Raw genomic sequence first — 19533 nt, 5'->3', positions numbered from 1 at the left:
TGCTGCCTTACCCGCACATGCCTTCAGTTAAAGGAAAATCAAAAAAAAATAAATAATTAAAATAAAATAATCTTGTTAATGTAAAAAAGATATAAACTAATACATATATATATATATATATATATACAAGTTAAGATAGTATCTTTGATAAAACATCAACGATGCTCCATCACTTAAAACACGTCACGTACTAACAAAGTGGTGTTAGTGAGAGGCGGCTCCTCCATTAAGCGTACTCATGGTAGGAAGACAACCACAATCATCGCAAGCACAGATGCAGCGGCAATTCCAGAAAGCAGCGAAATCCCCATCAACTGTCCAGCCATCAATTTCTGACCCGCAGTCTCAAGACCAGGGGTTATTGGGCCATACACCATCGACATGGCACCCACACAGTTGGTCAGGCCAAGGAGAAACGAGAAGATATACGGACCGACATGGCCAGGGATGTATTGGTAAATGCATAACATGAAGGGCAGAACAAAAATGAAGCGGGCGAAGGTGGCGTACAGCAGAGCACGGCGGGGCGGCCAAACGCACTTGAACGAGGTGGAGAAACGTCCAATAGCATCCCCACAGTTGTATAGCAGAATGGCAATTGTCGCAAACCAATTGTGGTCACGATCGATGGGAATAATAAGACTGGGGAAGATAAATAAGGTGAGGAAGAAGCCGCAGAAGACTGTCACTAACATCATACGGATTATCCTCGCTACGGGCATAACAGCAGTTGCCGTCAGTTGCTCTGCTGTCGTCATGGCACCCTCACTCTTACCTTCACCTTCACCTTTACCTTCAGCCACGGGTTCCTTCTCATCATTTTGAGACTCAGCATCTACTCCTTGTTCTTGTAGTTTGAGCATACGGTACTCAGCAACGTGCTCCTGCGCGTAGGAATTATATCGTAGACAGAGAGCCATCGCAAGTGTACCCGCCATTATCAGTAGACCAAGTGAAAAATAAATGTATGACTGCGTCAGCACGGACTCATAGGTATCTTCCATCGATGCCTTGATGATGCACTGTAGTGTGGACGTTATTACACCGCATAGTGACACTCCAAACATAACAGCAGACATGAACTTAGATGGCATCGACGCCACCAGAACGTAGCACGTCGCCTCATGGTATGATTTCCCAATACCTGCAAATATTGTCACAAGGCAGAGAAGAACAATGGCAACTGTTTGAGGTACCTTGATCACAGGCATCATGAGAACTACAAATACCTCCGACATCATCAACGTGATGGAAAGGGCAAAGCGCACAGATAATGAAAGTCGACGGGCTGCACGAGTTAGAACGGTCGGTCCAGCAATCACCTGCGACGCAAGCGATACAACATTGTAGAACGTGAAAATATTCTTCCAGAAAAAGGGAAGGTTCGGTTCGGCATCCTCTTTACCAGATACGTACTTGTAGTAGTCCACCATAAAGCGCGGTGCGGAAACGAGAGCGTTAAGGGGCATTAGAAGGGACACTCCAAGAAGGATGCATGTTGCGTACATGTACACTTCCCCCGCAGAGGAAAATCCAAGAGCCATTGCACACGAAAGGTATCCAGCGATGCAATTCAGTTAAACCCGAGTGGATGGATAGTGGATGTAACTTATGCGATTCTGGTTTAGTGCGGTGTTGTTCACTTGCCTGAGTTCAGTAAGAGAGTCTTGTGGCTTTAACCTTCGTACAAAAAGAAAGAGAAAGGAGGGAAGTGACTAAGCTTACAGTTTCCTTAAGTGGGGATGATACTGCTCATTTTACAGGCAAGTATTTAGTGGTTGCGGTTCTGCACCATCCTTATCACATATATGTGGATATCGCCATCGTATACACATCCGCCATTACCACATAACAGAAGCAAAAAGCAAAAACACGAGCACGCAAATCCACGGGAGTTCATCGAAAGGCAAACACAACGGTACAGCAACATGGACATATGCAATAGGTCCTCCAAAAACTTCGGAACACCATATCCAGTAAAACCATTGGTGAGCCAACAGCTTCGAAGCAGCGCGGCAAGTACAACTACAACAACATACATAAACTTGACGCTATCACTATCGCAATGGGGCAGTAGGAATAAGATATAAGAAAGGAAAGAAAAGGAGAAAGAGAAGGAAACAATATCTATATGGATGGAGAAGGTATTGAGTACTTAAACCTAAAGCATATCAGATGCAGAAAATAACAGCAATACAACCGCACATCACAATAATCATTAAACCCCGTGACGCACACAAATTAGACGATCTCCCATTTATTACTACTGTTACCAGTAATATAGATTTCCTAACACAGCCTTACAAAACAGCGCTTCCCCGAAGTTATACAACAAACAAACATATATATATATATATAGAAAATTTTTTTAAAATAGATAATTATAATACACAAATAACGATTGTAGCACGCAACGGAGGTCTATAGTTGAAAGGTAACGTGTTGCTGCAAACAAGGAAACCGCAGGTATTTACGCAGAAATTACTAAACACTAATATTATACCTCCGTACATACGCACTAAAGTTGGCCTACATGAAAGAAGGAGGAAACGGGAGAAAACACACACTAGGAATTTATTTCTTATTTATATCCACTAAAATCACACCACTAATAATGGTTGAAGCTCGTTGACAGTGAATGGTAGCGACACCAGTGGCATATCGTACAATCAGTTCACATTCCTTTACTTAACCACACAAGAGTCGCACCGTCTCACCACAAATTTCAGTACACCCAAACACCACAAGCACATTGCTCCAAACAATATCTTCAGCAGGCAACGTAATGTGCATCATAAAAAAAAAGGAAGGGAAGTAAATGCCGGACACACCGCACCAGGTGCCGAGAGAAAGTGTCTGACGTTTTTTCCCTCAACATACCCAGTAGCGGGGAAGCAGTCCTAAGACAAAAAAAATAAACAAAAACGTATGTTATAAAGGGGCTAGCGTACTGAGGCAGTCCAAAATAGTTTATGCTGCCTTACCCGCACATGCCTTCAGTTAAAGGAAAATCAAAAAAAAATAAATAATTAAAATAAAATAATCTTGTTAATGTAAAAAAGATATAAACTAATACATATATATATATATATATATATATATATACAAGTTAAGATAGTATCTTTGATAAAACATCAACGATGCTCCATCACTTAAAACACGTCACGTACTAACAAAGTGGTGTTAGTGAGAGGCGGCTCCTCCATTAAGCGTACTCATGGTAGGAAGACAACCACAATCATCGCAAGCACAGATGCAGCGGCAATTCCAGAAAGCAGCGAAATCCCCATCAACTGTCCAGCCATCAATTTCTGACCCGCAGTCTCAAGACCAGGGGTTATTGGGCCATACACCATCGACATGGCACCCACACAGTTGGTCAGGCCAAGGAGAAACGAGAAGATATACGGACCGACATGGCCAGGGATGTATTGGTAAATGCATAACATGAAGGGCAGAACAAAAATGAAGCGGGCGAAGGTGGCGTACAGCAGAGCACGGCGGGGCGGCCAAACGCACTTGAACGAGGTGGAGAAACGTCCAATAGCATCCCCACAGTTGTATAGCAGAATGGCAATTGTCGCAAACCAATTGTGGTCACGATCGATGGGAATAATAAGACTGGGGAAGATAAATAAGGTGAGGAAGAAGCCGCAGAAGACTGTCACTAACATCATACGGATTATCCTCGCTACGGGCATAACAGCAGTTGCCGTCAGTTGCTCTGCTGTCGTCATGGCACCCTCACTCTTACCTTCACCTTCACCTTTACCTTCAGCCACGGGTTCATTCTCATCATTTTGAGACTCAGCATCTACTCCTTGTTCTTGTAGTTTGAGCATACGGTACTCAGCAACGTGCTCCTGCGCGTAGGAATTATATCGTAGACAGAGAGCCATCGCAAGTGTACCCGCCATTATCAGTAGACCAAGTGAAAAATAAATGTATGACTGCGTCAGCACGGACTCATAGGTATCTTCCATCGATGCCTTGATGATGCACTGTAGTGTGGACGTTATTACACCGCATAGTGACACTCCAAACATAACAGCAGACATGAACTTAGATGGCATCGACGCCACCAGAACGTAGCACGTCGCCTCATGGTATGATTTCCCAATACCTGCAAATATTGTCACAAGGCAGAGAAGAACAATGGCAACTGTTTGAGGTACCTTGATCACAGGCATCATGAGAACTACAAATACCTCCGACATCATCAACGTGATGGAAAGGGCAAAGCGCACAGATAATGAAAGTCGACGGGCTGCACGAGTTAGAACGGTCGGTCCAGCAATCACCTGCGACGCAAGCGATACAACATTGTAGAACGTGAAAATATTCTTCCAGAAAAAGGGAAGGTTCGGTTCGGCATCCTCTTTACCAGATACGTACTTGTAGTAGTCCACCATAAAGCGCGGTGCGGAAACGAGAGCGTTAAGGGGCATTAGAAGGGACACTCCAAGAAGGATGCATGTTGCGTACATGTACACTTCCCCCGCAGAGGAAAATCCAAGAGCCATTGCACACGAAAGGTATCCAGCGATGCAATTCAGTTAAACCCGAGTGGATGGATAGTGGATGTAACTTATGCGATTCTGGTTTAGTGCGGTGTTGTTCACTTGCCTGAGTTCAGTAAGAGAGTCTTGTGGCTTTAACCTTCGTACAAAAAGAAAGAGAAAGGAGGGAAGTGACTAAGCTTACAGTTTCCTTAAGTGGGGATGATACTGCTCATTTTACAGGCAAGTATTTAATATGTGCAGTTGATCAAGGTGGTGTGTAAAGAATGAAAGTAACTGTATGTGAATTTAGCCGTTACACCTTAGTCTTTCGCTTGCTGTGCGCCTGAGTTGTTCTTCGTGTTTCGGCGGCTATGAGTTTTTCCTCACGCTCCTGAATCACGTTGATACGCAAACCCTGTTGCTTAGGTAACGTAACTGGAACACTCGACATGTCCTTGCCAATCACAAAAATGTTTGTGGCACGAGTTGCGAATTCGTGACCAGACGCATCCTTGAGGCGGGCGATGTCGAAGGCGCCAGGGTGACGTTCAATGGACACAATTTCTCCAATACGACCACGGTTGGCACCACCTGTCACCATCACAACCTTGCCGTTGCCAATCTTGATTAGGTCCAAAACCTTTTTTTCTTTCACGTCATACACCAAAGTGTCTCCACGGCTCGTACGGGGGTCGGGATAGCGAATCCGGTGGCCGTCGTGTGTCACAGCAACAGGAATGCGTCCCGTGCCGGTGTATACGTTGACAACCTTCATCATCTTGATGCTCGACTCAGCCTCGCTCACGCGGACAAGCGCAAAGCGTCCTTTCACGTCATATAGGATGCGGAAGCGGTCGCCAGTCTTGGGAATCTCCACCACGTCCATGAAACCGGCTGGGTACTTACCATCCTTGCGGGGCTTGCCGTCTACACACACGAGTCCCTGACGAAGGATCATCTGCGCTTCGAGGGCATTTAGTGCATACTTCAGCCGGTTGCGAATAATAATCAGAAGCGAAAGGCACTCGCGTAGTTTGTGGGGACCAGCACGTGGACGAGGGGCAAACACACCAGTGAGTTTGCTCAGCATCCAGTCCTTGGGGGCATACAGGCGCTTTAGGTGCTTCTTGGCCATTGGGGACGGCTAAACAAACCACTTTTTAAACGGAAGACATTGTTTTCGGGGGAGGAAATGCGTATCTTTTATACACTATCGACAAGGGGGAACTGCAAGTGTGCACACTTGCCTTGCTGATGTTAGTGATAGTGACGGGTCTCGATCAACATAAATCAATAGATTATAAAACGTAAAATAAATTAGTATGAATGGAACCAAAATCCTTGCTTCTTCGTAAAAAAAAAAGTCAGCAGAAAGAGACCAACTTACACCTTAGTCTTTCGCTTGCTGTGCGCCTGAGTTGTTCTGCGTGTTTCGGCGGCTATGAGTTTTTCCTCACGCTCCTGAATCACGTTGATACGCAAACCCTGTTGCTTAGGTAACGTAACTGGAACACTCGACATGTCCTTGCCAATCACAAAAATGTTTGTGGCACGAGTTGCGAATTCGTGACCAGACGCATCCTTGAGGCGGGCGATGTCGAAGGCGCCAGGGTGACGTTCAATGGACACAATTTCTCCAATACGACCACGGTTGGCACCACCTGTCACCATCACAACCTTGCCGTTGCCAATCTTGATTAGGTCCAAAACCTTTTTTTCTTTCACGTCATACACCAAAGTGTCTCCACGGCTCGTACGGGGGTCGGGATAGCGAATCCGGTGGCCGTCGTGTGTCACAGCAACAGGAATGCGTCCCGTGCCGGTGTATACGTTGACAACCTTCATCATCTTGATGCTCGACTCAGCCTCGCTCACGCGGACAAGCGCAAAGCGTCCTTTCACGTCATATAGGATGCGGAAGCGGTCGCCCGTCTTGGGAATCTCCACCACGTCCATGAAACCGGCTGGGTACTTACCATCCTTGCGGGGCTTGCCGTCTACACACACGAGTCCCTGACGAAGGATCATCTGCGCTTCGAGGGCATTTAGTGCATACTTCAGCCGGTTGCGAATAATAATCAGAAGCGAAAGGCACTCGCGTAGTTTGTGGGGACCAGCACGTGGACGAGGGGCAAACACACCAGTGAGTTTGCTCAGCATCCAGTCCTTGGGGGCATACAGGCGCTTTAGGTGCTTCTTGGCCATGTTTCAGGTTCCTTTCTGTTTTATGTATGGTATGGATGTCGCATACACAGGCACGTAACACATATACAAGGGAATGTTGAAAGTAAATGTACATGGGTATACTGTAAGACAATCGCAGACGTTATCACCTAAGAACGGTTGACAGCAGTAGATTACACACTTACAGAAAAGATCAGAATACCCGAATAAATGGCCGTTAAAAATGGTGCAATAAATCATCGATAGGATCACCCATTAGCACTCGTGAAGTTTTCTTATATTGCCGTGGATACGCACTCCAGAAACGGTGCGTTTAAGAATGAAACGCTAAAAAAGATGGAAATATCAGTACAATGTTGGTGGGACTCTCGTGTACAGCAGGGTAACCAAACACAAGGAAAACGATGAATAAATAAAACAAGGACGAATAGAGCTCAAAGAAAACACGCACCTAGCCCCCCTCCTTTTTTTGCCGCCGAAGTATGGAGAACACTACAGGTGGGCCACGACCGCGTTGCGCTTCGCAATCAGAAGCGCCTGTAGCGGTCGTCGCATCCGCAGGTGACTCCCCCACACTCGTTAAAAGGCACCGCAAATCAACCGTTATAACTTCGCGGCGAACAATGTTGCAGACGGAAATAAACGCCCCAAAGTCGAAAACGAAATCGTTTGTAACACTTGGCCTCCCCCTGCCCTTCACAACATTCCAGAGCAAACCACTCGTCTCGCACTCAGTCATTCTTCCGTAGTTTACAAGACCGCAAGTCTTGTCTTCATACTCGGGTTGCCGCACAATCTGTGTCCACCCACCTCCCTGACACGCAAACACCGTATTAAACAAATTTATAAGCACTATATGTGCATCATGACTCTCAGAAAGCATCGTAGAGATGGCTCCCACCTCGTGGTCAAAGCGACCACCGAAGGCACCGACAGCGACAACGGTGGGCAGAAGTAATGCTTCAACCTGGCTGGCCGCAACGCACAGCTCACGCTCCTGGATCGGGTCGTTGTCGCACCCGCAGTTTCTTTGGTCCACAACACCGCCACCGGTTTCCAGTATACGCGCGGCACCAGGTGAACGCAGAACAGGAGGTAACACGACAGCGTTCTCGTCAGGGTACCGCTTGCGCAGCCGTTTCAGGAGTGTCAGCGCCTTTTTGAAGTCCGTCGTAATCTGGCACTGGATATGCAGCCAAAGCGGACGAAGTAACGGGTGGGAATGCTCTTCATGCAACATTTTCCATCCATTCAGTGGCGTGTCCGGCACACTCCCATCCACCTCCCGAAAAAGCGCGGCCGCAGAGCGGCACCTGTGATGGATCGTGTCCAGTACCTCAACAGGGATATCGTCCACAGTGCCGTAACCGCCCTCTGGAGTTGATGAAGGCCTTTCACAACCATCCTTTTCGTAAGAAGTGACATAAGAGTCCATATCACCGATGACAGCATCACATAGAGGAAAAAATTGAAACAACCGAAGATGCGGATGGCTCACCTGCCGCTCCTTGACGTATGACTGAAGTTTAGGATATACACCGTCAGCGCAGACAAAGTAGCACTGCGCAGTGGAATGTGCTTCCCACGAAGGAATACGAGAGTACCTTTTGGTTGTGAGCAGCCGAAGGTACTCATCATATTCCCAGGAGCCGTTGGTAGGGTTGTTCAGCAACACCACTCCACCAACCTGGTCAGCTGAATCATAAAAGTCGTGTTGAACGACTTTCCTTCGAACAGCCCCGCTCCTGTTGTGTGTCATGGTCAACGCCTCCGCCCTATTTCTTCGCTCCAGCGCCCCAGGTTTGCAAACAGAGAGGCAAAGTAAAACAAATATAGGTCAGCACAGTACCAACACACTGAAGTGACAGAAAAGTGGATGCAAGGTGTAGATGAGCATCACAGGTAAAGCAGAACACTAAAGGTAATATGGATACTTACCTAAAGCGAAAAAATGTCGACAACCTAAAAGTGATGAAGCGTTGGTGTGAAACAAGTGTGCAAGTATACGTGTATACACCCAATACAACTATTCCTTTATCGCCGCACCTCCTGACAAACCCACTCTCCCGCCAGAAGCACTGTGGCACGTGCCCACTACGAAATCATCGCGACGAGGAAGAATGGACCATTCCTCGACGATATTCCCCCTTCATCAAAATCCAACTCGTTTTTACTTTCCTACCCATGATTGAGCCACCTTTTACTACATTCACTTCTATCCCTAAAGTTTTTTACTCATTTTCCCACCTAATTTTAGCCAACAGCTGCATCCACTAATTTAGCAACAGCCAATTCTAATGGTAATAACGTATATGAAGGCGAAAGAAAAGCTATAACGCTGCAACCGAAAGAAACTCGACCACAGTCTTCACGTCTCGCGCCGCCCATTTTGCGTTGTTGCGGAGTCCCTCCACACCCTGTTGGAAGCTGCGGGTCATCCCGAATTTAGCTTCATCAGCAAGGTGGCTCCAGAACTGTTCCATTTCATCGGCCACCGCTGCATCAGCACCATTTTCCAAATATTTTAGCGCCCTCCCGAGTATAAGTCCGGGAAGCTCCTTCCCCAACCTTGGCCACATCTGCTTCAGTTCTTCGGCGTATGCTTTAACCCTCGCAGCGTTGCTGGCCAGTGCGCCAAGAATGGCCAAAACGTCCTGGCTCCGAACTTTTTCGGAGAGAGAGTATTGAAAGAGCTGACTCACCACACCATCAACTTCGGAAGATGCAAGCGCACGAAGGTAATGAGTCCGCTCCATCGCGTCCACAGTAACCTCAGCAAGTTGCTTCACCTCCTGAAACGCGGGCTCGCCGTTTAATTTAACGTGCGTAGCGTACACAGTGTACCGCAAGTCCGAAGGAATTGGCACCTTTTGCCGTTCCGCATAAAGCTTGCAAGCATAGGCAACGGCCTCCTTATCCTCAGATGTTACGAGTCTGTCGAAGAGAACGCTGCGCAGTTGAGTCAAACGATTATCGTCGCCAGGCTTCTGCGCGTAGCCGAGTCGTTTCATGGCATTCGAGTACAAGTTGCGACAGAAAGCATTCAGTGAATCAACAGCACTTCGACCCTGGCTGGACACCAGCATCCGTATCTCTTTCTCAAAGCCAACGACGGAGCACCACACAGTATAATCGTCTTCGTCAACATAAGAAGAAAGAATCTTGAGCACGTCGACGGTGCTGCAGTAACCGGCACGAGCAAAGGCGTGGTAGTCGGAAATAATAGAAAATCGGTCTATATCAGAGAGGTTCTTCGAAGCAATGGCGGGAAGCAAACCTTCGAGCAAACCGTTGCCTTGATAGTGGACACGGCAGAAGGCCGATTGCTCACTGTTTACCTTTATCCACGAGTTATACTTTACCGGTATTGGGTTTTCCCGTTTCTCAAGAATATAACGCTGAACCCCGTCTTCCGGAGTCGAGATAAGCAAAGGTACCTTCCACACTGTTTCATCCTCGTCGGCGGTGACGTCACCTGTAGCTAGAAAGCGCTTTTGAGTTATGTTCAAAGTCTTTTTGTCAGGTGACGACGTAACAATAAGGTAAGGATAACCTTGCCGCCCCGTCCAGTACTCCAGTATAGGGGCCAAGGGTTTGCCTGCAGCATTTCCAAGAAAATTCCACAGATCCTTCGTTGTTGCATTACCATAGGCGAAGTGCTTCAAATACTCCGACATTCCCTTTTGGAATGCCTCCTCTCCGATGAAATTAACTGCCATGCGAATGATGCTCCCACCCTTGCTGTAACTAATGGCATCAAAAATGTCGTCGATCTCCTTAGCGTATTTGACATCCACTTCAACGGGATGGGAACTACGCATCGAATCCAGTTGAAAGGCTCGAGCAACCTCATCGTGGACGAACTGCGTGAAGACACGCCACTCTGGGAACAACTTATCCACCGCCCGGTACTCCATGTACGTGGCAAACGATTCGTTAAGCCAGAGCTCCTTCCACCATTGCATGGTCACGAGGTTTCCAAACCACTGGTGGGCCAGTTCATGGGCAACCACTAGAGCGACATAGTACCTCTGAGCCGCACTTGATTCGGCATCACATAGTAGGGCTGTTTCACGATATGTTATAAGCCCCCAATTTTCCATTGCCCCGGCGGCAAAGTCAGGAATTGCCAAAAGGTCAACTTTTGGAAGCACGTAATTTGATCCGAAGAACTCTTCATACAATGGCAACACTTTAGAAGCCACATCCAGAGCAAAAGAAGCTTTTGACTTTTTACCTTCAGGAGTAAACACGCGTATAATGGTCTCTTCAGTTTGACCACCTGCTCCTTTGTGTACCTTCTGGATGCGCCTCTCAATACACTCGAACACACCTATCGTCCACGCGAGAAGATAAGTCGACATTTTGGGCGTGGGCTCAAAGAACCAACGTGTCTTATCATCAACCACCTCCTTCTTGTAAGATGGAGTGTTGGATAGCACCATTAGGTGCGAAGGAGCAGTTATAATTATTTCAAACACAGCTTTCACTGCAGGCTCATCCCAGCAGGGGATTGCCTGGCGTGCGTCAACAGCTTCAAACTGTGTTGTCCCCATATACGACTCCTTTCCGTTAACAGTGTATTTGCTCCTGTAAAATCCTGCCAGTTTGTCATTTATGATTCCCGTGTAATCAATCGAGAGTGTTGCCTCTCCTTGAAATGCCTTGTGCAAAGAAAACGTTGCCTTCATCCCGGTTTTGTCGAGGCTTATGGATTCCGCGGGAAGTTCCTCTGTTTCCGATGCACTCCCCCCTGGCGTAACCCTTACTTTCACAAACGTTAAATCACTATAGTTGAGAGTGATTTTCTGTTGAGGTTTTTCGGCGGTTATCTTTATGTCAACATGACCGGTGAACTTGAACGTTTCGAAGTCAGGAACAATACTGACTTTGTAGTGGTGCGGTGTTGGATCGCTTGGGAGAGTATCCCGTTCGATCGTGGACATCTTACTTTTCTCTTCAGCGTATGCTCCTATTCTTGCGGTGCCCAACAAATATGTGTGATCCTTCTCTTTCCTTTCCGTCTAATAAACTGCGTGAACAGGTAGAGAAGGCAAAAGAACAAGACATAGGATAACGACACAACACTTTTAGCTAAACAAAGGGTGTAAAAAAGAATATGCCACATTCCCGATGGTTCCGCCGCAACAACGTAGCAAGTAAAGACAAACAAGTTGTATGTCAAGATCGGAATAGTCATTAAAAAAGAAAATACGCAAAGTATTGTACGTTCTTCCAGGTGTACTTACCTTAAATATATGTATATGTTGAAGAAGCTAAAACATATAAAAAGCACAGCCGAGTTTGCTCACCTTGCATCAGAGAAAACAGTACACTTGTTGTCACGTACAGTGGAAAACAAATTCAACGACGAAACTATGCGTACATATTTACCCTCTTCCAACCATCACCCACAGAGAACAATTAGGACGACGCTAGGCATCACACCATTAATAAAGTCAACGGTAGACATGTAGTTAACAGAGGATATTTTCCTAACACAAAAGTAGAAGGAACATCACTTGGCACCGTGGCGACCCATCGTGTCAATCCAACACAAATTAAAAAATATATTCACAACAAACAAGCACCCAGAAGGCTCTGTATCGCATCGACTGCCTCAAACCTCCCAACAGTTTAAAGGAAAGCCACGCATAAAACCGTCTTCCTCAAGTGACAACAGGTCTTTGCACTCAACCGATTCGCCTCATACGCAACCTACAACACCTCGTCACCATCATTTCTTTTTTTTAGAAAAGTACGGTGGGGCCCTAGGACGGCTGAGCATTAAGAGAATACTTTCCATTCCACACAGGAAATGGTCAACATCATTATCAGCGGAAGCGTCGGATAATTTTGGCTAGGCACGGGACCAGATACAAAAACATATAAATTTAGAAATTGAACGCCCCTACGCGAAGTGGCAATACAACAGTGTTTCTGTCATTTGGTAATAACCGGATCGGAAAAGCACAAAAATTACGTACCTCAATTCCATGAACAGAATCTTTATCTTCGTCAATATATGACCCCCAAGATTCATGCAAACATCAAATTTTAGATAGCATGCACGCGCACACCTGACCACAGATCCATTAACAAGGACCAAAGAACAGTCTCCACAACAAACGCCTGGTCGATTAATGCAAATAACTATCAGAATTGGGAGTAAGAAAATTTTTTCCTGAAGAAGATGCGACGCAGGTTCAAAATTTAATATATGTATATATATATAATGTATAATATTTAAGTATATGACCAGTGTAAAAACTAACACAATAGAAACGTCACAGCACATGGGGAAATAATCAAACTCGGCCTCACTTAGTAGTATACCCCAAGTGTAAACACTCGCCCGTCAACAATCGATGGTGATGTCGTGTATTCGCCGTTAATAATTGCTTTGAAAATACCTCTATCAAGAGGTAAAATGGGGAAATAGGATTATAGCAGTTGTAAATAAAACAAAAAAGTAACGAAGAGAAAATATTTTTAAACAACCCTCCACATATAACTGACCAAAACTTTTGTACGGACCACAATGAAAATATTCAAAGAACCGAAACAGTAAACCACCAAATTCGAGTCCAACACAATAACATGTGTCCAACAAACTAGACCGCATTACATCAAAACTATATCAGCATAACCCGATACGCCAATACACGCAGCGGTTTAGTCATCCCAAAAAAGCGATGTGAATAACGAGAAATTATATTCACACCGACACTTGTACATTCACTCCTTTGCTACGGATGCTACTAATTTGTCCTTAAAGGTTAAAAAAAATCAAACGCACTCACATATTTTATGTACAAGCATACAATCCTCAATAGGAAATGATGTCGTTCCTCTGCTGAAGCCTCACGATGCGCATTGTACAACCAAATTTTGTTTGTTGGAAAGTAACCCAGACGAAAAGGAATAAGCAACTGCTTGTTACGGATATGCCTCACGGGCACCTATCGGTAAGGCAAACAGTTAAGATGACAGCCCAACAGAGTCATGACAACAAGTGGGCACAGTGGCCATGCTAACGGATAATTATCCAAGGGGTAGCACCATCTCTATTAGCAGCACGTGTCGCTGAGAGTGGCATTATTTTTATAAAGTGTTTTGTTGTTACTGCACTTCGCCGTCCTTTTTTTTTTTTTTGCACGCCGCCCGCGGAAAAACGACCGCATCCCCTCTTGTTTCGAACATGCATTTGTCATTGGCAGTGGAATCATCGTTGGTTGAACTCCTTGAGTCAAGCGAGGGCACAGTAGTTTACCTATATTTAACATCATTGATCACAATATTTAAAATATGGTGGCCTAATGAGTTTAAGCGCCTTTTTGCCCACTGAGGGACGCAAACAATTTTCCCTCAAAAGCAAAATCAGAAAAGTGTGTAAAACACTTACAAATTAGATGTGTGTCCCCATCCCCAACCTCAGGCCCTTAAGATAAACCGCTAAGCATTCGCCAGGTGGCCCTTATCCACCCTAAGGAGCAACAACGCACCGTTCCCAAATATTCATTAACTACATTGAGGGTTCGAAGACATTTTGGGAAACTCTTACCTCCACAATATCACGGAGGCGGAACAACGGCGACCTCATCAGTGCATGCGCTACATGCCACGGACTGGCCTGTATTCCTGTATTAAACAAAAGAAATATTTCACTAAGAAATATGAACCATATGATTTAAGCAAAATCGGTTGCGACACCACCATGAGATAAAATCATATATGACCACCAGAAAAACAACCTACCGGGCTAAAATACACGCAAAAGAGAGGGGGGAAAAAAATAGAATCTTGCGACGGAATAGTAGTCTTTTTTATTAATCCCAAGCAAAGGTATCCCCATAGCTTCACATCTCATAGACCAATAGGAAAGCAAGCATAGTTGTTCGCAACAATGAAAATCTTACAAAACGCCTGAACAACCGGCCGAACAAAGTCAGAGGGAAATCGTTTGAAAGCTTCATCATTTATACATATCCTTTAGCACCCTCGGGACATTTTTTTTTATCGAGTTGTAATAATTAATAGTTACTTTGAGCATTAGATCTCCAACCAGTATAACAACAACCACAATATATCACCAGCGTCTTTCCCAAATACGAAATCCAAGTAACTTGAGAAGACAGTGTCAAACTTTTTAAAAAAATGTAGAAGCCAAAGCCGTTCCACGCGCGAACCATACACACCTCGAAGCGGATTGATGAAAGTGGGCATATGTCATCAATAACCAAACGAAAACAACCGTGCCCACAGGTCAAAGCATTGCAAGACCACAAGGACGGCAGCGGTAGAGGGCATACCACTGGCAAGGTTCATTCCCCCGACCTTTTCGCACAACGATTTCCCGCACGCGAGAGAACGTCCTTTCACGTGATACTGCAACCCATCCGATGAACTGGCACCGGCAGCCGGCTAGTGAAAACGAAGCCAAAAGCCAACCTCTCGCTGACCCTGAACCGGTAACCTCCGCGGCGGCCAGGCAGCGGCTTTTTGGAAAGGGATAACGTGGAGGAAAGACCCACCCTTTAAGCAACCGCCCCCGGAACTGCAAACACACAGCTCCGCCGCTCCCTGTTTCTCGAGCCCCCTTCCCTTCGTGGCTGGGATTCCCATGAACCACAATACCCCATCCTCCGGCGAAGTCAATGGAACGCGAAAGCACCGTTAGATGGAGAACAGCCGCCCTTGCCGACAGCGGCCCACGTGGGCGCGGCGGGTTCCGATCCGGCGCAGGAGGCGTCCATGAAAGCTGGGGAGGGTACGGCACACAGTCTCATTCACTACCAACGCACTGGGGCGGCCCGCCCCAAAACAGAAGGCGGAGGATTTTCAGCACTCCCTCGAGATAGATTAACTGTTTTCAGGAGTCCGCAGACAACAGGACTTTTAGAAAGCGCAATCGTTGCGCCGGTGTTTTCAAACAACCGACGTCTCGCTGTGACCTCCGTGCGTTTCCCCCAAGAGTCTTAACGTAATCAGTGAGAAGCAGGAGCAACCGAGCGGGAATCAAAACCCACCAGGCACCGAAGTGGAAACGGGCCCATCGCCGTGCCGCTGAGAGTCCTGTGCTTCAGAGGGGCGGTGAGCTCATAGTGGATTGGCAAATGGAACTGGTCTTAGCAATTGCTAATGAAGAAACCCCGGTCTGGCAAAGAGTAGCTAGATTAAAATATCTTCCCACAGAGGACGCATGTCTTAAGCATTGCGATGAGGTAAATTTGAAAGAGTCGGGAAACTCTAATTTTTTTTTTTTGAAATTTTCTTCGTGCCTTCATGAGAGTTTCCCCCCACTGGCGCGGCCATCAGCCATCACCGTAGAGCCCTGAGATGCTATCGGTCTGGCGACTGTGGCAGAGTCTCCCTTTTTCATTCATCCTGACACACCCTCTATAATTTTTTGTTGTATTTCCGCACATGAACGGAATACAGCAGATGGAGCGAGAAGCCCCCCACTCCGGACTCTCCAAAAGATGCCAATTGGCAATTCTTTTTTTTGGAGTTCCACATCACCGGACAGCAGCATCTTAGCGCGGATGATACTGCTGATGGCACGCTGGCACGTGCCCAGGGACCGACAAATGAAAAACAGTGTCCCAGCAAGACGCTGTTGATCCCTGTGCTGTATGATGCCGTAGCCGGAGCACAGCAGTGTTCCCCATGAAAGGAACGCTGCTGGCTCTTGGCTTCCCCCGATGATACGGGGTACTGGACCCTGGCACCACGTTGAGGTGGCCGGCATCGCCAGGGGGAAACTCTAACGGCAACCGCTGCCGAACGACCTTCGATAGAGCAGCAGAACTGATAACCCCTGAAAGCAGAATGAACCAGTATAGGAAGTCGACCAAGAGAACTATCTTCACCGAAATAAGAAAGAGTCCGCTAACCGAAACAGCTCTAGGGACAGGGAGGCAGGACGCCTCGAAACAATCCACCCTGAAGAACACCTGAGCGCTGCTAAAATCAGTATTTGCGTTGTGACCGCCATCCGCCCCCATTCCAGTGTAATGACCAGTCACCCACCGACGAAAGGGCGGCGGCTGCGGGCTTTGGCAGACAAGTATACGAATCGTTCCACTAATGCCCTTAAAGTCGCGCAGTTGTGTATTCATGGCGTCTTCGTGGCGAATCGAAAGTAACGGGGAAATTATATAGTGTGGACGGCGACTGGATGCAACGGAATTCATACCGGGGAGCGTTAAAGGTGGTTCTTACCTTAGTTTAACAGCCGCTTCCAAAGGTTGAACAAATTCCCTGAGCAGCCAAGAGGGACCATAGTACCATTCTTTAAGCAGAACAAATCAGCTAAAGGCGTTGAATCATCCCAACCGCTGGCGCCAGACGGCACCGCGGTCGGTGTCATCCGAAGAGTGGCACTTGGTAGAGTGAAAAAAAAACTGCCTCTGAGAGCCGCTTCAGCTACAATAGTCAGGTTTCCAACGATGAATATGCAGCGCTAATTCTGTTTTAGAATTTCTGAGTGCTATCGGATCGAAGGAAAACAGTTCCTTAATTGCAGCAGTGTTTATAAACTCTTTGATGGGGCTTAATTGAGTGGGGTCGCAGCTACGTTGCTCGAGTGATGGGGTGGTTCAAAGTAGATATCACATCCAACATGGTGGATAAGCAACTCCCCGCCTCACTGAACAAGAAAGATCATGACAACGACTATAGAGTTCGACGAACGCGGGATTGACGCGTGGGTTTCTTCGGGTGTCGGCGTTAGGCTGCATCCTATTTCTTAGAGCGATGGAAACGTTGAGCACGGAACTGAATAAGACCCCAGGACCCAACGATAGTTTATTTACCAGGAATCCGATCCTCAAAGCGACGGATTCGGACGAAAACAAACTGGGAGGTGCGCCGCAGCGGAGAAAGAGTGTTTGCGCGACAGCCGCTAAGATGCTATACGCAAGCGCTGGAGGAAAAGACGGGGCACACAGCACTTGGATTAGGCATCTGGAACCCACAAGGCCTCATGTTGACGAGGAAAAATGGCCAACGATGCAAAGACCCAAAAGCCCGCGGGCCACACTGCACCCATTGAAAGAAGGATTGAAAAGCATGCTCACCAAACGACAAAATCAGAAAGAACAAGTTTAGAGAGGCTCAATGCCGTAGTGTTAGCTGAACGGTGCTCCACGGAAGAAAGCGTTTACAGCCTTCCACTACGGAATCGTCCACTAAAAGATAAACTACGGCGTCGCTCTTAGGCGATTCTCATGTCTCTACCTGAAAGGGAGGAAGACGGAAAGCGCGCAAGCTGAATCAGTTCAAATCATTGCTGTGGTTTCCTCGGACTCGAACAAACAAGACATGCTCAAAAAAGCACGACTGATATTTGTTTGAAAACCGGCAAACAAGAGGACGACGGAATACCGCCCCATGTCAAACGCTAAAAGAGGGCGCTTTTCAAGCATAGTAAGCCGGTGATGTCCGCGAAACAATCCAATACTTGAATGGCTGAATTCAGTGGAGGGATGGTGCTCCGACACCAAAAATCAAGGTGTACTCCACACTTAAAGCTCCTTGGACGCTGGTCCCAGAGTGTGCACAAAATTGCCCTCCATGGGTGGGTATAAAAGCAAACGCAACAGACGGATGGAGGAGGGCTCATACGCCGCAAAAAATAGGGATATACAACAAGGACTGAAAAGTTTCAACAGATGAACTGGTGAGTTTAGGCAGTTAGTCCACTGCAGAAATGATAATCTTCGGCAACACGGAAAAATACAGAATTAAAGGGACACCTGAATATGGGCATGCAACCATCGTGCAGAAGCAGTGCCAATTGAAAAGGTGCTAAATACGGTACTGGAAACAATGAAAGACAGTCGCGTGGAGGATGAAATCCCGAGCCGCGTATGGAAGGGTGATTTTCACAATCAGTAAAAAGAATGCGGTGATTTCTATGCGGCTTATTTCTCCCACCACGTTGTTTGGAAAGACAGTGCAATAGCAGATGAGATTGCAGTGGAAGAAACAACTGCACAAAAACACACCTAACATATAAAAGTTGATATTTTGGTGGGAGACATAAAGCAGAAGCACAAAGAGGCACACGCTACATTCGAAGCCGGATTAGGGCCAAGCACGCGCAGAGGCAACCGCGGTAACTATAAGCCTGCACCGAAGAAGGGGAAGTTCAGCAGGGCAGGAAAAACTATCTCTGAATCATTCCGTGCCCGCACCACGAAACATTTTGGGCGATACCGAAGAGCGATCGCCCCTAATAAGCGCCGAAACCGGTGCACACGGTGAGGCGGTCGAGGGGAAGAAGTGGTGAGCAGCCGGCCCGTCATAATTCCCAACGAACTAACCACAATGCGGCCGCCCCGGAATAGGAGCACTGCCAGAATCCGAGGCACGGTCATATGCCCCGAAACATTTTTTATCGTCAGGATGAAACTCAGCAGCAAACGATGTGGCCGAAAAGCGCGTGCGGGCACCAGTGCTGGCACAGGGCAAAAAGGCGCCCAAAACCTCCTTGTAAACATGACTGTCACGGACAGTGCCGCATCCGCCCGTCAGTACTCGGGCTTGTGTAATTCAATGTGGCGCACGGGCGCTCCCGAGGTTCGGTGAGCGGGAAAAGGCAGAACGAAGTCCGGAAGCTGTTTAACACCACCAAGATGACCATTTGCAAGGCGGTCGTATCAGTGGTGCGGAATGAAGCTGGAAAATTGGCCGAGCGAAAGCAGGCGATCTCTCAAAACAACATACGACCACAAGCCCATGGCACCTCAGGGAAGGGTTGCAAGGCATTCCTGTGTCGTCCGGAATCCTCAGCTGCGGCTGCATTTCCTTGACACCGGGCGCAAAGCGGAGCGACACACGA

General features: G+C 47.0%; 6 protein-coding genes across 6 annotated transcripts, besides 10 other annotated features; all 6 read right to left on the bottom strand.

Annotated features, from left to right (window-relative positions):
• Positions 1-40: 40 nt before the first annotated feature.
• Positions 41-71: a sequence feature (AT_rich).
• A 28-nt stretch (positions 72-99) lies between these two features.
• Positions 100-126: a microsatellite.
• A 110-nt stretch (positions 127-236) lies between these two features.
• On the bottom strand, positions 237-1544 carry Tb11.02.1105 (nucleobase/nucleoside transporter 8.1; the record flags this gene model as incomplete). The annotated part of the gene is made up of 1 exon (XM_823350.1): positions 237-1544. The coding sequence occupies one exon, from the start codon at positions 1542-1544 to the stop codon at positions 237-239; it is 1308 nt and encodes a 435-aa protein (XP_828443.1).
• A 797-nt stretch (positions 1545-2341) lies between these two features.
• Positions 2342-2389: a sequence feature (AT_rich).
• Positions 2390-3013: 624 nt separating this feature from the next.
• Positions 3014-3044: a sequence feature (AT_rich).
• Positions 3045-3072: 28 nt separating this feature from the next.
• Positions 3073-3105: a microsatellite.
• Positions 3106-3215: 110 nt separating this feature from the next.
• Positions 3216-4523, bottom strand: Tb11.02.1100 (nucleobase/nucleoside transporter 8.1; the record flags this gene model as incomplete). Its single annotated transcript, XM_823349.1, has 1 exon — positions 3216-4523. The coding sequence occupies one exon, from the start codon at positions 4521-4523 to the stop codon at positions 3216-3218; it is 1308 nt and encodes a 435-aa protein (XP_828442.1).
• Positions 4524-4815: 292 nt separating this feature from the next.
• Tb11.02.1090 (40S ribosomal protein S4, putative) lies at positions 4816-5637 on the bottom strand (the record flags this gene model as incomplete). The annotated part of the gene is made up of 1 exon (XM_823348.1): positions 4816-5637. The coding sequence occupies one exon, from the start codon at positions 5635-5637 to the stop codon at positions 4816-4818; it is 822 nt and encodes a 273-aa protein (XP_828441.1).
• Positions 5638-5885: 248 nt separating this feature from the next.
• On the bottom strand, positions 5886-6707 carry Tb11.02.1085 (40s ribosomal protein S4, putative; the record flags this gene model as incomplete). Its single annotated transcript, XM_823347.1, has 1 exon — positions 5886-6707. One exon carries the CDS (start codon positions 6705-6707, stop codon positions 5886-5888), a length of 822 nt encoding a protein of 273 aa, XP_828440.1.
• A 430-nt stretch (positions 6708-7137) lies between these two features.
• Positions 7138-8445, bottom strand: Tb11.02.1080 (hypothetical protein, conserved; the record flags this gene model as incomplete). The annotated part of the gene is made up of 1 exon (XM_823346.1): positions 7138-8445. One exon carries the CDS (start codon positions 8443-8445, stop codon positions 7138-7140), a length of 1308 nt encoding a protein of 435 aa, XP_828439.1.
• A 571-nt stretch (positions 8446-9016) lies between these two features.
• Positions 9017-11632, bottom strand: Tb11.02.1070 (aminopeptidase, putative; the record flags this gene model as incomplete). The annotated part of the gene is made up of 1 exon (XM_823345.1): positions 9017-11632. One exon carries the CDS (start codon positions 11630-11632, stop codon positions 9017-9019), a length of 2616 nt encoding a protein of 871 aa, XP_828438.1.
• Positions 11633-12894: 1262 nt separating this feature from the next.
• Positions 12895-12936: a sequence feature (AT_rich).
• Positions 12937-15176: 2240 nt separating this feature from the next.
• Positions 15177-15939: a repeat region.
• Positions 15940-16197: a repeat region.
• Positions 16198-16445: a repeat region.
• Positions 16446-18929: a repeat region.
• The last annotated feature ends 604 nt before the right edge of the window (positions 18930-19533 follow it).

This window comes from Trypanosoma brucei, assembly GCF_000002445.2.
Source record: "Trypanosoma brucei brucei TREU927 chromosome 11 chr11_scaffold01 genomic scaffold, whole genome shotgun sequence".
NCBI lineage: Eukaryota > Euglenozoa > Kinetoplastea > Trypanosomatida > Trypanosomatidae > Trypanosoma > Trypanosoma brucei.
Note: the sequence above shows the minus strand (reverse complement) of the source record. Positions and strands in the feature narration are given on the sequence as shown.